At 63.4% G+C, this 18676-nt stretch overlaps 1 protein-coding gene across 1 annotated transcript; it reads left to right on the top strand.

Annotated features, from left to right (window-relative positions):
• Positions 1-764: 764 nt before the first annotated feature.
• On the top strand, positions 765-17182 carry NUDCD3 (NudC domain containing 3; the record flags this gene model as incomplete). The annotated part of the gene is made up of 6 exons (XM_079547473.1): positions 765-953; positions 1520-1824; positions 9313-9445; positions 12706-12849; positions 16656-16844; positions 16988-17182. 6 exons carry the CDS (start codon positions 765-767, stop codon positions 17096-17098), a joined length of 1071 nt encoding a protein of 356 aa, XP_079403599.1. The 3' UTR covers positions 17099-17182.
• Positions 17183-18676: the final 1494 nt, after the last annotated feature.

The raw sequence follows: 18676 nt of genomic DNA, 5'->3' as shown, positions 1-18676 counted from the left end.
TGTGGGGTGTCCCCCAGCCTGGCTGTAGCATCCTGCTGTGCTGCTGAGCCTTGTGCGCTCAGTGAGGCCCCCCTGTGCTGTTATTGTGCACAGCACCCCCAAACTCACGGGGCTGCAGTAACGCTCCACCTCCTACTGTGGGGAAACTGAGGCACGGGGCCTTGGGCTGCTGGAGGACCCCCGCACAGGGCGTGTGAACAGGGATAGCTCGCGCTGGGGAAACGTGGGGAGTTGGGGCAGAGGGAGTTGGTTCCCCAGGCTTATTTTGAGCGGGGCAGGGGAGAATGAAGCATTCATCCCCCCCTAAATCTAGGCATGGAAGGCGTGCCCCCCACTTTAGCATTTGCGGGGAGGTCCACCCCTCTGTCTTCAGTACGGGAGGAGGTCTGCATAGGGAGGATTTACAGGCATCAGCCTGCGCTGGGGGAGCAACCTGAGGGGCTTCCAGTAATCCCAGAGTGGAGGGTCGCAGCAGCGCCCCAGTGCTCCCAGGTTGGGCAGTACTTCGCCTGGGACCCCCCCAAGATTTGGAGAATTTCCCCGTTCCTGGCAGGATCCCGACGCGGTGCTCCGGAGCTCCCCGTACACCGCAGGTGCGGACCCGGGCTGCAGCGGCGCGGCCCGGAACTCTCGTTCCCCGGAACCACTCAGCGCGGCGCATTTCCCAGCGCAGATGAGCAGCGCGGCGGACCGGAAACGGCGCGACGTGCGGACCGGAAGCGCGGGCGGGCGGGCGGTTGCCGTGGCAGCGGGCCGGGGCCGCCATGGAGGCGCTGACCGAGATGTACGACCAGGCGCTGCTCGGCATCCTGCAGCACGTCGGCAACGTGGACGACTTCCTGCGCGTCCTCTTCGGCTTCCTCTACCGCAAAACCGATTTCTACCGCCTGCTCCTGCGGCCCGGTGACCGCCTGGGCTTCCCGCCCGGCGCCGCGCAGGCCATGGCCCTGCAGGTACCCGGGCTTCGCTCGCCGCCCTCGGTGCCGGTGCCGCGTGCCCGTCGCCGCGTTCCCGTGGGTGTTGGGGCCCGGAGCGCCCCTTGGGCGCGGCCCCAGGCCGGGGTGAGGCGGCAGAGCGTTGCTCCAGCGTCCTCCCGCGTCACCCGGAGAAGCGTCACCTCCCGCCCGCTGCGGGTGGCTGGGCCTGGGCACGCAGCTCCTCATGCTGCAGGACGGGGAGAGCTGCGTTTTCTCTCTCCAGGTGCATTTTGTCTGCCCGAAGCAGGCAGTTCTGGCTCAAAACGCTGTGATCCCCACATACCATTGCTCTCCTTCATCTGCACCAGCTGAGGGAGCTCACAGCCGCCCTGGGGGGCTGCCCACGGCGTGTCCCAACCGGTGGCACTGCTGAGGAGCCGGCAGCCCCTCGCAGAGACAGCAGAGCCCTGCGGCCTCGTCTCTCTCCTAAGAGTGCAGGTGTAGGCAGTGGGCTGTGTGACATCCACAGCCGGAGGGACAGCAGTAAGGGCCCCAGGCACGTGCTCCTCCTCTCCTTGACAGCCAGCTTTGTTCTCTTGCAGGCGTTCAAAGTCTTTGAGCGGATGGCCCGGCAGGATGACGAGAAGCGGCGCCGGGAGCTGGAGGCAAAGCTCCGCAAGAAGGAGGAGGAGGAGGAAGCTGCTGCCTCCGCCGAGAGGGTGAGAGTGGCCCCGGCCGCCCATGAGGTCGAAGTAGAGACAACGGAGGAGGCCGAGCCCTCGCTGGATGCAGGGGGTGCGGAGGGGCTGCAGGATTCACCCACGACCCCGGCAGCCGCCAGCCCCGTGCCAGCAGAGCCCCCGGGGGCGGCTGCCCCTGCGCAGCCCTCGCCTGCCGAGCTGCCCACGTAAGGCTCTCCCTTGTGCTGCTTTCCTCGCCCCGCTGGCAGGGACTGGCAGGGTGGGGGGAAGAGGGCTTGTTTGATCCCCTGTTGGAGGCAGAGCTGTGTTCTGTGCTGGGGGTTTGGGGTTTCCTGGCTGTGCTGAGGGCAGGGGAATCGTCGTGTCTCTGTGTGCTGGAGCTGTGCACAATGGGGTCGCTGTTCTTGGGGGCTGACCGCAGTGGCTCTGGGAAATCCAGATGCTGTCCCACAGCCTTTTCCTCATGGAAACTTGGGGTCTGTGTCCCACATGTGTGTGGTGGGAGCTCTCAGAGCCGGATGGTGCTCTGCAGGTCACTCTTGCACTAAATATCCATGTGGGCAGGTGGCAAGGCCAGCGTCAGCATTGGGTGCACGCAGTTTGGGAGCTGCAGCGGTCTCTGGCCCAGCCTTCAGCTCAAAGCAGAGCCAGCTTTGAAGCTGCATCAGACACTGCACAGAGCTTTATGTACTCTTTCACCAGAGTCAGTGGCTTTCAAGCTGGGCTAAGCAGCCTCGTGCTTCAAAAATGTCCTTGCTCCAAAGTCCTCCCAGTGTGTCTGAGAGCTGCTGCCAGCCGGCTTCCCTTCCCTGCCAGGGTGAGGTGGCACAAAGCTCTTGGGTCCTGTGCTGATGTGTGACAGCCCCAGGTCCCGGAGGGGCTGGGATGGGATGGAATGGACAGAGAGGAGAACGGAGTGAGAGGGGAAGGTGCCCAGCAACTTGATCAGGTGGGAATGAGGAGCAGTCTTGTGCTGAGCTCAACCAACCTGACCTGCGTGTGTGGGGTAAAAATAAGCCAGAAGCCAAAAGTGATATCACCCGAAAAGCCACGTTCTGTTGTCCTGTGAAGGAAAGATCGTCCCTGGGGCCGTCAGTCTGACACCTTACGGAATTAACGAGCCAAAAAAAGCCCTGCTGGAGCCGACAGAGCTCTTCTGCCTCGCCACGGCTGCGACCTGCGTGTTCCCAGCCCGGGTTGGGGAAGGGAAGGGGGCAGCGCGGCTGCGGGATGCAAGTAGGGCAGAGCGGGCAGCGGGTTGTGTGCAGTTGGCCCGTGTGCCGCTGGGGGGCGCCGGAGCCCCCCGAAAGGCAGCCGGCATCCAGGGCGCCCCGACGGGCTGTTAATAATTGAACCAGCTGCTGAATTCTGCACAGCCCTCCTGAGCAAAACCCCGCGTTTGGATGCGAAGGGCGCGTGAATAACGTGCAGCGCCAGCAGCAAGAATGCAGAGGAGAGATTAAACAAAAACATTTTCCTTCTCCCTTCCCCCCCTCCTCAACCGGTAAAGCAAACCATCGCCACCCAAATCTATATAAAAACTCGCTCATTCTGTCAGCCTCGCTGCTGTGGAAATGTAGGGCAGGTACCAGCCCAGATCTGCCAGCTCCCATCAGAGCCCGCTGCGCTCCTGGGCGCCTTGGGATGGGAGCAGCTTTCTTAGGGCTGCAGGGGAAAGGAAGAGCAAAACCAAGCCTGCGTCGTGCTCGGCACGTGGCTGCCTCATTCCTGGGCAGGTGCCTCCATTTCCCCACCTGTAAGTGGGGCGCTGTGGCTCCCCTTTGCTGTGGGGCAGCCCCGTGGCTCCACTGAGGACCACGCGTGCTCCTGCCCTCCCTGGCTCGTTTCGGCTCGATCCTGCTTGTCCCACACAGCCTGAGCTCAGCTCCGAGCTCAGCACACCTCCCCACCCAGCGCCCTCCCCTTCCCCCAGCTTGGAATCCGGCCTGCATACATTTGCCACGCAGCATTTAAAATAGAGCCCAGCAGCCCACGTGTGGCACTGCACAGCCTGGCCTCGCCGCTCTGCTTCCTGTCATCCCAATGCTTGCTGCTCCCAGCCCCAAGCTGGGCTGCGTTCTCCTGTCCTCACTGCTCGCAGCCTGGAGTGAGGCTGTGGCAGCTCTGTGTCCCCTCATTGCGCCTCCTCGGTGCTGGGGCCACGTGTACTCCAGGCTGGCAGCTCTGTGCTGTTTGGGGAGGCAGGAGAGGAACCTGCAGAGAGCAGGTGGGATTTTGTTATCAGAGAAGGGAATTCTCACAGAGAAGGGTGGAAGGATGCTGAAGTGTCCCCAGAAAGGTGGTGAGCAGGCAGAAAGCACAGAGCTGCTGGAAGCAGGCAAGGGGTGAACGTGTTTGCGACCTGCTTCGCTGTCCCTTCGGCCGGACCTGCAGAGCTTTTTCCTGTGCTCTGGGCAGGAGAAGGCCCTGCATCGTGCCAGCAAAACGGCACCACGACGCATCCACCCATCTGCTGGGGATCCTGCTGTCCTCAGTTGCGTCCACCACGGAGCGTCACAGGCTGGAGGGGACCCACAGGGGCCATCAAGTCCAACCTTTTGCTCTGCTCTGAGCACCCAAACCCAAAGTCTGGGTGTCCCAGCGCTCCCTGAGCTCTGGCAGCTTGGGGCCATGCCCGCCGCCCTCTGGTGCAGAGCCTTTCCTCACCTCCCCCCAGCACTGGTTCATGGCTGCGGCCCTGGGAAATTTCCATCCGGTCCCATGGATCCCATTCAGCTCAGCAACTGCTTGGCTTTGCCCAAAGCCCAGATGGATTCTTTTCATTCCGAGGTGCCCACGAGATGCGTTCCCTGTGTGCCTTTGTTCTCCTCAGGGTGCTGGGCAGGGGAATTTTGTCACTTCAGGTTGTGGGACCGCGGAGAAGGGGCAGTGCAGGTGCTGGCACTGAGGACGGCTTTGTTGGAGTGGGGGCTGCAGCTCCATCCCTGCGAGCTCCGTCGGTCCCAGGCTCGGCCTGCAGCCCTGCTGCTGACCAGGGGAGCGGAACCAGACGAGCGCTGTGAGCTGCGTTGGCTCCCATCCCCTCAGCTCTGCCTGCCAAGCTGAGCCCTCGGAGCCGCATTTCTCGTGGGTTTCTTTTCTTCCTTGAGACTCGGCCCCGACAAACCTCATTGCAGCTTCCACCTCCCTGTTCCTGGATGCTGGCAGTTTCGTGCTGCTCGTCCCGTTCCCCCTTCAGCTCCTTTTCAAACGAGGAGCCCTTGTTTGCTTCACCCCGCCTCATTTGAGTATCTCTGTGCTCCTGGCCTTCGCTCGTTGATGCTCCACGTGTGGGCTTCTGCCCTTCCTACCCCGTTTCTTCACCTCTGGGCTGTCCTGGGCCGGCTCCTCTGTGAGCTGAGTCCTCCCTGCAGAGCACAGAGCTTCACACAGGGGGTGAATGATTTCAATCCGCCCGCCCTCCTGCAGCAGTGGGAGCTCAGCTCCTGGCAGAGCAGCATTTTGAGGGGCTGATCTTGGGGCGAGGTGCCCCCAGCCCCATTCCTGCGTCCACAACGAGCCCCTCGCAGCTGCTGAGGGTCTGATTGGGGCCCAGTTTCCCAATGCTGTGATGGGGAACCAGAGCCCTGTGCTTGCTGAGATCAGCAGCGCCGTGTCAGCTCCCCTGTCACGCACCCGATCGCTCAGGGCTTTGGTTGCCCTACCAAGGTACTGAGCTCCAAAATTAGGTCCCTGCACCAAAAATAACTAAATTAAAACCTATAAATTTTTCTCTTAACAAGCAGAAAATCCCAGGGCTGGAGGCCGGGGGACAGCGTGTGCCTGATTCTTATTTAAAAAAGAAAGCTCTGTTTGCTTGCTTTAGCACCGCGTTGCTCTCCGGGGACGGAGCGAGGCGCTGCCGGCTGTGGGGCCGCTGGGCTCTGCTCAGCCAGGTCCCCTTTCTCAGGAGCTGGAATGGAACCCGGCGTGCTGTGTTGGTGCAGCGGTCCCTCGGAGACCCGTCCAACCCAAGGCTGTGTGAGCTCTGTGCCAGCAGTGAGATCCGAGGGGACTTTGCCTACCAGTAGCACGTCCTGCTGTCCTTGACCTAAATTTTCCAGCAGTAGTGAAATTTAGCCCTCTGGTGACGACTCCAAAGCTCTCCTGTGAGCTGGCGGTGGCATTTCAACCACCCTAATGGCAGCAGGTTGGCTCTGTTGAATGGCTCTGTAAATAACTGGGAGATCAGAAGTGAAGGCTGGAAGCTCCCCTAAAGAGCAGGAGCGTGGAAAGGAGCGAGCCCTCGCTGCAGGCTGCCAGGAGCAGAGCCACGCACCCACTGCCGTGCGTGGGGAGCCTTGGGGAGCGTTGGAATTGGGTTTTGGCATGTGGTAGGTGCTGTGAGTTTGGAGTTTAGCTGTAGAGTCGAGTGGCAAAGGCATTGCCTGGAGGTGCTGGGCACTCTGCACCCTAATGGCCTGGAATTCGGGTGAAAGTGCCCTCAGAGCCATCCTGGCTTGTGGGGACCATTGATTTGGGGGTGCAGGGGGTGGCGTTGGCCGCCCCTCATGGCGCAGGCTGTCTCTGGGGCTCTCCGTGAGCCCTGCCAGCTCCAGCCCCATTTGGAGAAGTGCCTTGCAGCCCCAAGGCTCGGTGTTGTTGTGGGGTTGTAGCACTTCTGTACATCTCGGGGAGGAAAGGCAGCCTCCCACCTGGATTTGGGGATCCCCCCCACTCCCGCCTGGATTCGGGGTTCTCCCCACCTTCCTCCATGGATGTGGGCTCCTCCCCCCCAACCCCTACGTGCAGCCCTATGGCCACGGCCCCCAGAAGCCCTGTGCCGACAGGGCTGCGTCGCAGCGCTTGTTTACTGCGTGGAGCTGAAGCAAGGCTGGTCCTCAGGGCTCAGCGCCTTGCCGGAGACCCAATTAAGTGGAGCAAAACCCAGAGAGACCGAACGCCACACACCGATGTTTTGGTGCTGAGAAATGTTAAATCCGGAGGTGGGGGGAGGCTCCTGCTCGGCTCGCTTGCAAAAACAGCAGAGAGAGCACAACCCTGGGATTTTCCATGCCTGCAGCTTTGCGGATGCGGCTGTCTCAGGCTGACACCTCCAGCTACCTGTTGCTCCAGGAGCGGAGCGCGCGGTGGAACCCCATCAAATTCATCATGAAAGCTCCTCGGTTCCTTCTGCCCCGGCCTGGCGGGACGCACAGCACGCGGTGCTCAGCCCTTCCTGCCCCCTTGGCTGCTGAGCAGAGCGGGCACTGCCCCCCCTGGCAGTCTGTACTGCAGAACTGCTCCTGCCTCAAGCGGGGCTGCTGATGGCTGCAATAAATGCCAGGCAGGCGGCCGGCGCGCTGCAGCTCTCTGCAAGGCTTCGTGCTTATGTGGGTTAGGCACGCGGGCGCCTGGTGCCTGATTTTCTCTTCCCCTCCTCGCTCAGAACTTCATTATTACTTAATGAGATCTTTCCATTCTCGGCTACCTCTCGAGCTTGAGGGAGGTGCGGTGCATCGCACAGGGCTGAGCAGCGTAGCACAGAGCTGGCGTGCGAGTGCCCTGCAGGGTGCTTTGGGGCAGTGCCGTGCCCCTCTGCTTTCTCTGCCCCGCGAGGAGGAGGGCAGGACAGGCTTGCCTTTGCGCTGGGCCGTGCTTGTGGAACTGGTGGCAGCAGCCAGGGGCTCAGCCTCGGTTTTGCTTATGGGGCAGCTCGGCCTGGCCTCGTGCCCACGTCACCCGCCTCGCCCTCAGCCAGCCCCGCTTCTTTCAACCACCGCTGCTCTCTCCCCCCTCCGCACCGCGCTGCCTGACCGCCCTGACACGTTTTCCTTCGAGCTGCCTAAATAATTCACCTTGACTGAGAGCAGGCGGCCGCGCCGGCCCCGCAGGACGGGACAGGAATGTGCGTGGAGCAGTGCACAGCAAACGGGGGGCGCACCGTGGGGCCGCCGCTGTGCTGCGAGCCGGGCACCGGCCGCGTCCCTCGCTGTGGCCTCGTGCCGTGGGGACGGGCGGCTCCTCGGAGCGCCAAACAGATCGGCTGCTTCTTGACGGTGCATTGTTAAAGGTTTCACCTCCCCCAAAATGACACATGGCGAGCAAAAATAGAACAAGACAGAACACACAGACCCACCCACACCATCCCCGCCACCCGGCAGCCGAGTGCACGCCGTGCCAAAGCCCGGGTTTTAAAGCTGCTGCTTTTTCACCCTCCTCTCTCGTCCTCAGCCCCGCTGCCCAGCCCATGTGCGGTGTGCTGCCAGGGGTCTGCGCAGAGCAGAGCCGCAGCAGTGGGCAAAGGGACAGAGGGAGAGCAAGGCAAGGAGGTGGATCCAGCGCGGAGCAGCCCTGCCTCAGTCTCCCCATGGAAATAGCTCCATAGCACTGAGTCCTCCCAGGGCAGCTGTGAAAGCACTGTGTGTCTGCGAGCCACAGTGCCGTGTGCTTGGCAGAGTGCCTGGAAGGTGAGGACATCCAGAAGCGCCTTGTCCTGGATCGTGCCAGAGCAGGATGGGAACCACTAGAAGGACATCCAGCTGGTTTTGGTGCCCAGATGGCTTTCTGCATCCCCTCACAGCCACACAGCGAGAGAGCAGAGAGCAGGCCATGCAGAGCTCTGCGTGCAAGGGCTGTTGCAGCCCTTTTGTGTCCCCTGGCCCCCCGGGGCTGGTGGCACCCTGTGAGCCGATGGCACCTTGTGAGAAGGGGCACCCCAGGAGCCAGGGCACCCCAGGAGCCAGGACAACCCCACGCCTGAGCCCGGCTCTCACTGCCCCTCTGGCTCCCGCAGTCTGGGGGCGGTTTGGAAGCTGCCATCTGGAGCCAACCAGAGCGAGCGCCGCTTCGGTGCTGCCATGCCAACCCCGTTTCCATGGCAATTGGCACCCAATGGGTGAACGCCAAGCAAGGCCAAAATTCCTAAGAAAAAAAAAAAAGAGAAAAGAAAGAAGTGCTTGCAGGGTTCCCCCCCCCCCCCAACACCGCAGCATCGCTCGCCCAGTGCCACTGACACCAGGAGCTGCGGCCAGGCTGTGCAAAACCAGCACGGCTCCTGTAGGGCTGGCGGCATCCCAGTGCTCGCCCCGAAACCATCCCCAAAAGGACCCAAAAAAAGAGGTGTGCGGGTGTGTGTGCACACAGGCCCTTCCCGAGCCTAATTTAATTAAACCCCGTGGATATTACGTAATGCTCGGGGCTGGAAGCCGCCTCCGCCTGCCGCCGCCGCGCACCCCTGGCTGGGGGGTGTTGGGATGCACGGCCCCTGCACCCTTATGTAAAGCCCCACAGCCCCGGGCCGAGGGCTGGGTGTGTATAAAGAGCAGCTCTGCTCTTTGGTGGCTCCATTTTATTTCCAAGCCCTCTCCAGGAGGCTTCAGCGGTGCACAGCCGGCAGTGGGGTGAAGGAATATGGGGCTGGTGGGAATGCCTTGGCTGGAGGTGTGTTGGGGATTTGGAGGTGTGTTGCTGATTGCTTATCTGATCCCCCCAAATCTCTCCTCATCCATCCCCAAAGTCCTGCACCTTTTGGCAGCCCGAGCTCCGTGGCCCCACCTGCCCCATTGCCATCCTCACTGGATGTGAGGTGAGGGGTGCTGGGGTGTCAGCCTGACCCTTTCCCTGGGTGCACCCCAAAGTCTGAAGCACCTCAGGGGGCTGGAGCGCAGGCTCTGCTCCCTTCCTGCTCCCACCCTCCCTGCTCACCCCACACTGCCCCACGCTCAGCCCCTCACTTGTTCTTCCCTCCCCAGGAGACAGGAGCAGTTCCAGACAAACCCTGACAGCTACAACGGGGCAGTGCGGGAGAACTACGCCTGGTCCCAAGACTACAGCGACCTGGAGATTAAAGTGCCTGTGCCCAAGCACATTGTGAAAGGCAAACAGGTAAAGCAGTGCTCATAGTTTGGTGTCTGTCTTCCCCTGGGAGTGCCCGGCTGTCCTGCGAAGCTGTGCTGGGAGCAGGGAGGCTCTTTGTGCAGGATGTGGTCGTGCTTTGCTCTCCAGTGGTGGGGACCCCAGTCCCAGCCTGGCCACCTTCCCGCCCCATTGCTCAGCAGGGTTTCTTGGCTTTGTACTTTCTGTGCTTTCTCCTCCAGTTTCACCTGCTGCAATCTCACAGGCAGCTCTCAGAACTCCGTGTCCCACTGTGGCTGCGTACTGTGTGCACTCACACAGGGCTGGCCTTCCTCCTGAGGCTGTGGGGAAGGACTGGGGATGTGTCCTCGCTAGCTTCCCCTGGCTTGGAGCATCGCTCGCCTTGCTGAGTCCCAGAACCACAGAGCATCCTGAGACAGGAGGGACCTGCAGGGATCACAGAGCCCAAGCCTTAGCTCTGCGCAGGGCCACCCAAAATCCACACCCTGTTTCTGAGGGCGAATCTCAGAGCCGTCTGCACAGCACGTGGCCACGCTGGGTGTCCTTCACCTCTCCTGTCCCTCTTCTCCCCACCTTTGCTGTGGTGAGGAGAAGCTCAAGGAGCGCACGCAGGGCTGGGAGGGCCGGCCCCAGGAGTCTGACCTCTCCCAGCTTTCCCCAGCTCCCAGCCCGCAGCTCTCGCTGTATTTTTCCATTTGGGAAGTCGGTGCTCCCCCACCTCCCGTTCTCCTCTGCTGCTTCCAGGGCAGCTGAAATGAGCACGCTTGGGTTTGCACTGCGGCTGCAGCCTACAACAGCTCCTTGGCGTGCCAACGGAGCGTAATTGGCAGCAGCAGCCTGGGCTGGAGGGGTGATGGCTGCCATGGGGACAGCAGGGGGACCGTGAGATGCATCATTCCCACTGGGTGTCTAAAGCAGAGCCAGGCTGTTCGTTGGAAGGGCTCGGGGGTGTCCAGAAGGATGTTCCATCCTCTCTCTATCGTATGGCACTCACGATGCCTGGGGACACGCTGGGGAGTTGTGCCCATGCCAAGATCCCGGCATCACACCCCATCCTTTGGCACCCAGAGCTGTGGGGGCCTTGCAGGTGCAGCGAGGGGCTGGGACAGGTCAGCTTTCCTGACCTCTGCTGCCTCCCTGCAGGCTGTTCGAGGGGAGCCTTTGCTGCCAGCAGCCCGAAGCGCCCACAGGTGTGCGCCGAGCCCCGCGGTGCCACATTTAATCCTGCACCGCGTCCCATGTTTGCCTTTCCTCGTCCTGGCAGCGCAGTCCTGCTCGGGCCTTGCCTCCCCCCAGCGCCCCCTCGGCGCCCTGCAGGCAGGTTTTCATTTCGGAGCCGTTCTCTGCGTCTCTCCAGCCGGAGGGGACAGGCAGACCAGCTGGGTCACAGGCCGGAGCAGGGCGGTTCAAAGCGATTTCCAAGCTGGATGGGCTCGGGGCACGTTATTGATGGGCTCCTGCAAAACAGAAGCGTTCCCTGCATTCAGCACACAGCTTCGCCTTGTAAAAAAATTATCAGTTTTTTGGCTTCTGCCTGCCAAGGCAAGATTAAAAATCTCCCGTCTGGCCCCTGGGCTCTGAGCGTGCCCGGCTCTAACGCTGCTCGGAACGGCACTCCTGACACTTTCCGATTCGGGCTGTTGCTATGGCACCTTCTCACTCGGTAAGCTGGAGGTTTCCTTGTATGGAGCGGCCGTGGAGCAGGAAGGGGAAGGGGGCGGTGGGGGCACCTCGCGTTCCGCTCCCCACCTCCCCGATCCACTTCGAGACGCAGCAGGGGCCGCGGAGCCGCGCTTCCCAGCCCTGAAGTAGAGCTCAGGCCGGCAGCCTCTGCTGCCTGGCTTGCAGGAGATGAGCGAGATCGGCTCCCGGCTCCCGGCGCTCGCCGTGCTGGGGGGCGGGCGCGGTTTCTGTGCCGTTTCTGCGTGCGGGAGCCGCCGCGCTGTGCGGCACGACGCGGAATCGCAGCCGGGCCTCGGGCGGCTCCCCGGGGCTGCCGGCATCGCGGCCCTTTCCGCAGCCCTCCGACGGAAATCCCCCGGAAAGGGCGCTCGGGGGTCACCTTGGCGAGCTCGGCGCAGGCCTGCTGCCGGGGACCCCGCGTGTGTGAGGGGGGATGGGGAGCTGGGCTGAGCAGAGCCCGGTCCGCGCGTCCCATCCGCGTGGCGGTGACATTCCTCATCGTGGAGGGGCTGCGGCACGGCGCTCACGTCCGAAGCCCGGGTGAAAGCCTGCCGCGCACTGCTGGCCGGCTGTGCCGTGACGGCCGCTCGACGCCAGCCCGGCTCCGGAGCTCAGCCGGGCGCTGCCGGTCCCGCAGCCGTGCTGCTGTCGCTGCCTGGAGCGGCTCTGCCCGCATCTTGCCTGCGTGGAGCCAGTGAGTCACTGGAGATCTCCTAGGTAATGGATAATGTAATAACATTTCAAATGAGCTCTGCAGAGCGGGAGGAAGATCTGGGGGAACTCTGGGAGAGAATGCAGGCAAATCTCACCGCAGTCTCCTCCTCTCGGGTGAGGGCTGGCAGCACCGGGGGCCCCGAGCTGTGCCCCCCTTCCAGCCCTGCTCCTCGCATCCTGGCCATGCGGGGCAGCACCAGAGGGGCTCTCTGGGGATGAAGGTGGTGCTGTGCAGCACGACCAAGGGGCAGCCTGCTGCCGTGTCCCAGGGGGGCCGTGTCACCTCACAGCGGGTTGCAGCAGGGTTCCCTGTATGGCTGCTGCAGGAGTGACAGAGCTGCCCTGTCCCCTCGAGCCGTGGTGACACACACACACATCCCTTTGCTGCCAGTCCTGTGCTTTGTCCCTTTGCCACAGCCCAGTGCTGGCTGTGCCTTGGCGTGGGGGCTGTACAAAGCTGGGGAGCTTCGGGCTGCCGCTGTGCTGGAGTAACACCAGGCTCCTGGCTCAGAAGCCCCAGACCGCCTGGCAGGGCAGCACTCGGCTCTGGGAGCCGCAGGGCCGTACCCCCTTCAGTGCTGGGGTGCAGCAAACGGGCACCCGACCTCCAAGCTGGCTTTCTGTAAGGAGAGACTGAGGCACGGAGTGAGTCCCTGCAGGGCTGTGCTGCCTGCTGCTCCCTGGAGAGGTTTCCTTTCACCTCAGAGCTGTTTGCTCCGAGGCAGCAGTGGGATTCCCACCCTCCTTCTGTACAGGCTGATGGTTCTTCTCTCTCTCTCATCCCCAACGAGTGCTCTTGACCCCACAGCCTGAGCAGTGCAGCAGGAAATGGAGCAGGAACCTTGCTGATGCTCTTCTCTCTGCCTTTCCAGGTGTCTGTGGATATCAGCAGCAGCACAATTCGCGTGGCGGTGCTGGAGGGGAGCAGCCAGCACGTGCTCATGGAGGGAAAGCTGACACACAAGATCAACACGGAGAGTTCCCTCTGGAGCCTGGAGCCAGGGAAGTGCGTCTTGGTAAGGGCTGCCCTTTCCTCGCCTTGCCTTGCAGCTCCCCAGTGCTTGGCCTGGAAAATGGGAGCAGCTGGAGGCTTGAGCCAGAGCTGGCCGCGTCCCACACTGCCTTTCCCTGGCTGTCCCTGTGCAACGTGCAGCTCATGTGTGCCAGGCAAGGGGAAACCTCACTGCTTGTTTCTATGCTGCCCCGGGGTTCTGACACACTGCCTGTCCTGTTGGAAGCAGTCAGTGCAGCTGCTTCTATTTGCCTTCTGCACGTCTTCCTCGTCGAGGTGATTTGGGAGCAGCAGCTCATTATTGGATCTGCTGCCCCACAGTGAATTAGTGCTGGCTGTGGTGCCAGTGGTGTGCTCTCGCAATGGGGCAGAGGGTGATGCTGCTGGACTGTTTCCACAACTGAGGCTGTCCTGGGCGTTGCATTGCTGCCCATCAGCCTGGTTCCTCAAGCATCTTCTGCATCCTCTGGCTGCCCAACTCCTGGGTGAGCTTTGGGCTGTGCTGGAGCACGGCTCTGCTACCCCTGCCCTTCTGCCCTCTCCTTTCAGCCAGAGATGTTCTCAGAAGGTCCTCAGGGCTGTTGCCTGCCCCAGGAGAGCACTCAGGGCTGGGGAGCTGCAGCTGCAGCGGTTCCTTTCGAGGCAGAGCGCTCACCTTGTGCCCTGTGTCACAAGCAGGGCAGTTGATGGGCACCTAAAGGTGCTGTGGCATTTGAGTGGGAATCCCACTGGGTGCAGAAGTGCCGAGGGAAATGCATGGCAATCCTGCTCAGGCAGGATTCTGTGATCACAGAATCATAGAACGGCTTGGGTCAGAAGGGACCCAGTGGACCATCAAGTTCCAACCCCCTGCCGCAGGCAGGGCAAAAAGCTCTAGATCTGGTCCCAGACCAGGCTGCCAGAGGCCCCATCCAGCCTGGCCTTGAAGATGTTCTGGGGCAAAGACCTGCTGCCAGAAGGGCCCTGTGGGGGAGAAGAGCACCTCCAGCTCACTTGGCCATCTGAAGGAGGTTTAGAAGGAGGCAATGGGGTCATTAATCAGCAGCTTTCAAACATGAAATTTTTGAAAACCATCCACTTTGGGCATGGATTGGGCATGTGTGCAATCCTGGGAAGGAGCAACGCTGCTGAGGAGGAGCTGGCCCCACACGAGCTGTGTCTGGGCGCTGGCAGTCCTGTGTGTGTCTGAGATTGGTGTTACACAGCCAGGGGAGGAGCGGAGCAGCGCGGGCAGAGCGAGGCTTGGGGCGTTGTGCCGTGGCCGTGGGGAGCAGCGCCCCATCTCCAACCCGAGCTGAAGGCAAGGGCCTCAAATTAGCACGAGCGCAGGGGTGCGAGGAACTCCAGCTGGCTGCCAACATATTGATGGTGGGATGAAGTTTCGCTGGAAGAATTGTAAGGTAACTGGAGCAGAGTGAGTAATTCAACCCGGAGCGTCTCCTTCCTCCGTGCGCAGAGTGGCCGAAAGCGCTGGGCGGCTCCTTCCCGTTCATTCAGCAAGAGGCACGCGGCCGTTCGGTGCCTCAGCCGCTGTGTGAGCGCTGGTTTGTCCTGAGCACGGCGTGCTGCAGGGTGCTGGGCGCTCAGGCTGCATCTTCCTGCAGGACACGTGAGCTCTGTGCTGGGGACGCAGGGCAGCAGCCTCCAGCGAGGCGGGGGCACAACGAAGCCGTGCTCGTGCTGCCTCTCCCTTCCCCTCGCTCCCAGAGCCGGCCGAGCCCTCAGCACGTTTCTCTGTGTCCTCAGTATGGCTGTGGCTCTCGTTGCACCCAGAGGCAGAAGCCCAAGGGCTGTGGCTTTGGAGCTGCCCGCTCTGCTCGGCGCCGCAGCCCTGGCCGCCATCCCCGTGCTCTCCCCTCGCTGTCATGCCTGCTCACTTGTCAAAAGAGATGAAAATAGATTCGCGGGAGCCGTTTTTAGAAGTCTCTGCTGGGTGTTGTGCACAACACGTTTTGGGATTATTTTCGTTGTTGAGGATTTTTTCCCCCCGTTCCCTCTCTCTTTCCTTCTCTCCAACATTTGTTATCCATGCTCAGGCTTTTGTCGCCCAGCCCTGCCTTGAGCAGCCCTTGAAGCCTTTCCCGTCATCTCCTGAGCTGGAAGGCCGAGTTAACAGCAATCTGTGGTGCTCCCCGACCTCGCTGCGCTGTTGGAGGCGTTCCCTGGTGCCCCCTCAGCAGCTCCTGTCCCCCGCTGGCTGCTGGGGATGCTGCTGCCATGTCGGAAGGGAAGCAGGTGGTGAGAGGTGGCTTTTCCAAGTCCTACTTCCATCCCTTGGCAGCGTCCCTCCAGATCTGACGCGGCATTTGGGATTCAGGAGGAAACCCGGTGCTGTGGCAAAGCGCGGCACCCGCAGCGCAGGCCTGGGCCCCTCCTCGCAGGACGCAGGGACACGGGAGGGGACGCGGTGCCACGGCCCTGCTGCTGCAGCCCATCCTGCCCCGGCCCCTTGGCTTCATTCAGCTCCGGCGTCCACCGGCCCCAAAGCAGAGCTGTGCAACCCGAGCGCGAGGCATCCGGCACGCGATCCTTCCTGCGGGGGGCTCTGAGCACCATGCGGCTCCGAGCTGGGGCAGAGCTCTGCTCCCTATGCGGAGCGCAGCGTAATCAGGTCAAGATTTATTTGTCCTTGTGGTGAAGCCCCGTTCCCTTGGCAGAGCCCCGCGGGGCTCCCGGTGTGCAGCCGCCTTCCATGGCCGCCTCCCAGGGCACGGCGCAGCTGGTGCAGCGCTGCATCCCAGGAACCGAGCCACGCCACGAGCCAGCCCCAAACCCCAAACCCACACCTGAGGAGCTCTGGGTGCTCGGAGGCTTCTGTTAGAGAGTGGGACTGCAGCCTCGGAGAGAGCCCCACTTTGGGTTCTCTGCCCCTGGAATCTGGGGGAGCGGTAAACTCCCCCGCATGCGCGAGGTGGGCCGCAGAGGTTAATTAGTGATTGTTTGCGAAGCTCTCAGCGCGGCGCTGATGCACGGCGCAGAAAAGCTGCCGAGGAAATGAATAATTCTGCCTTCCCAGCAGGGCGGGAGCAGGACGTGGTAAATAAAGCGAGGGCTGTGCGTGGGGTGGGAGGAGGAGAGGGGCCGCGGGCCGCAGCTCTGCGGGGCTCTTCCCACCACTGCCAGCCCTGCGACAGGAGCTGGGACGGGGATGGGGCTGATGCCCGGCATCCCCTGCGTGGGGCTGTGCGCCAGCTGTGAGGCCCCGTGGCCACGCACCCCATGGCTGCACGTTCCTTGTGCCCACTGCTGGCTGAGCACCCAGGATTGGGCCCAATGGAAGGCGCTTTGCTGTCGCCTTCGGCACGGCGCGGTGTTGTGCCAGCACTGCTCCCCCAGGAGGACGGAGCCCAGCCACCCCCTCCTGCACCAATCCCGGCTCCTGAACCTTTATGGCCGCCCCCGTTTTGCCCTCCAGAGCTTCTGGGGAGCTGCGCCCGCATGGCGTTGTCTGCCTTACGTCTCCTGGCTTTGCGGAGACGCTGGCCGATGCCATAAATCTCCCTCACTGCCATGGTTGCTCAGTTACAGCAGAACGGGAAGCCCAGCGCAGCCCCACGGCAGCAGGGATGTGGGCTGGTGGCCCGGGGACGGCAGCCCCTCTCCCTTGGGCTGCCCCTCCGGGGCTGGAGGTGATGTGGCAGCAGCAGTGATGTCCCAGTGTCTGCGTGGGCCGTGGTTACGGCTGTGTCCCCTGGCGTGGCCTGGCCACGTGTCCCTGTGGCAGCACATGGGTTTGGGGTGCAGGATGGGCTTGGGGTGACGCGTCCCCAGGGTGGGGTGCAGACTCCCTGAGCCACCTGTTGTCCCCAGATCAACCTGAACAAGGGAGACGAGTACTGGTGGAACGCCGTCCTGGAGGGCGAGGAGCAGATCGACATCGACAAGATCAACAAGGAGCGCTCCATGGCCACGGTGGACGAGGAGGAGCACGCTGTGCTCGACCGCCTCACCTTCGACTACCACCAGAAGCTGCAGGGCAAGCCGCAGAGCCACGAGCTGGTAGGTGCCGGCAGGCCGGGAGCACGGCTCGTCCTGTCCCTGCTGGGGGTCCTCCGTGCCCCGTGCGCGAGGGCAGAGCGCCGGCGCCGCGTCCCGACGGCCGTGGGGCGGCTCCGTGGTGACGGGCCCGCTCCGCTTTGCAGAAGGTGCACGAGATGCTGAAGAAGGGCTGGGACACCGAGGGCTCCCCGTTCCGCGGCCAGAAGTTCGACCCTTCCATGTTCAACATCTCCCCCGGCGCCGTGCAGTTTTGACCCCGGAGAAAAGCGGCCGAGCGGCGATGCGGGGAGGGGAGGATCCCGAACCCGGCGCTGCGACCCCCGGCATCCACGGCCGGCGCAGCAAGGGACGCGGCGTTCCGTCCCCGTCACCACGGCAACCCGGCGCTGGGACCCTTCTCCTCGCCTCGCCTCGCGCTGGCGACGGCTCCGTTGTTTTTCAGGAATAGACGGAGCTCGTTGGGTGACATAATTATTATTTTTGGTGGTTGAGGATATTTCTGGTTTTTGCTTCTGCGGGTGCACGTCCCCTCCCTACCCAGCCCCGGGCGACTGCGCCCTCAGCGGGTGCGTCCACGCCGTGCCCTGCCCGGGGTCCCCGCCTGTCCCCAACCCCGGGGGCAGCAGGGACCGCCCAGCGCACAGCCTGGGGCTGGGGGATGCGGCGCCCCGCTGCCCCCGGCTGCAATAAATCCTTGCTCCCAGCGCAGGGAGTGCGAGTGGTTCGGGGATGCTGGTGGGGGCCGCTGCTCATGCGGCGCTGCCACCCACGGGGGCGCCGCTCCTGGTGGGGGCTCCACCGCTTGTGGGGACGCGGCTGGGCACGGGGAGGCTGCCACCCATGAGGACAACACTGCCTGTGGGGCACTGCCACCCCCCGGGGACACCGCAACCCGTGGGGCCGCTGCCACCCGTAGGGACGTGCTGCCACTTATGGGGACGCCACCGCCCGTGGTGATGCTCCCAGCCACAGGGACGCGCGCTGTCCCCAGCCCCGCTCGAAGGCCCCTTCAGCCCCGTGGGGCAGCGGCATCCCGAGGTGCTCGCTGGGACATCGGGGTCCCTTGGGGTTCGGGGGCCCCTTCTCGTCCCCTCCTCATCCCCGGTGGCAGCGCACAGCCGCAGCCCCACGGCCGCCCACGGTCGCCATGGCAACGCCGCCCACCGCCCACTCGCGCTCCCCCCCACCGTGGGCCCCGTTCCCACGGCTCCGCCCACGGGGGTGGGATTTAATGTCACCGTGTCGTCCCCCGCCCCCATAGCGTTGGTGGGCTCGGGGGGTCCCTCGGGGGACGGGGGATTTGGGGAGTTCCCCCCCCCCTCCCCACGCGTGTTGTGGGGGAGTCCTGAGGGGGGGGCGAGTGGGGGGTGGGGGGTGGATTGCACAACGTTTGGGGACCTTGAGGGGGAGTGGGGGGTCGCGGTGGGGGTGGGGTGTGCGGGGGGAGCTGCTGTGGGGTTGGGGTACATATGGAGAGGGGTTTGTGCAGGGGTATTTGGGGGGGGGGGGGGGTTAGAGGTGGGCGGTTGGTGACGGGGGAATTTATGGATGGGGGGGTCTGGATTTGGGGGTATTTGGGACGGGGGGGGTCTGGATGCGGCGCCGTCTGGGGGGGTCGGGCTCGGTCCGGCTGCGCGCCCCGCCGCTGCCTTTACGGGGGGGGCTCCGGAGGGGCGGGGATTGGGGCGGGGTGGGGGGGGATCCCTGTGGGCGGGGGGGGGGGCAGCCCCGGGCTGGAGCCTCCCCCGGGCGGCAGCGCCTCCCCCTCCTTCCTCCCCCTCCTCCTCCTCCTCCTCCTCTCCGCGTCCCGCACCCCCCGCGCCGGGCGGGGC

This window comes from Tetrao urogallus (genome assembly GCF_951394365.1).
Source record: "Tetrao urogallus genome assembly, chromosome: 27".
Classification (NCBI taxonomy): domain Eukaryota; kingdom Metazoa; phylum Chordata; class Aves; order Galliformes; family Phasianidae; genus Tetrao; species Tetrao urogallus.
Note: the sequence above shows the minus strand (reverse complement) of the source record. Positions and strands in the feature narration are given on the sequence as shown.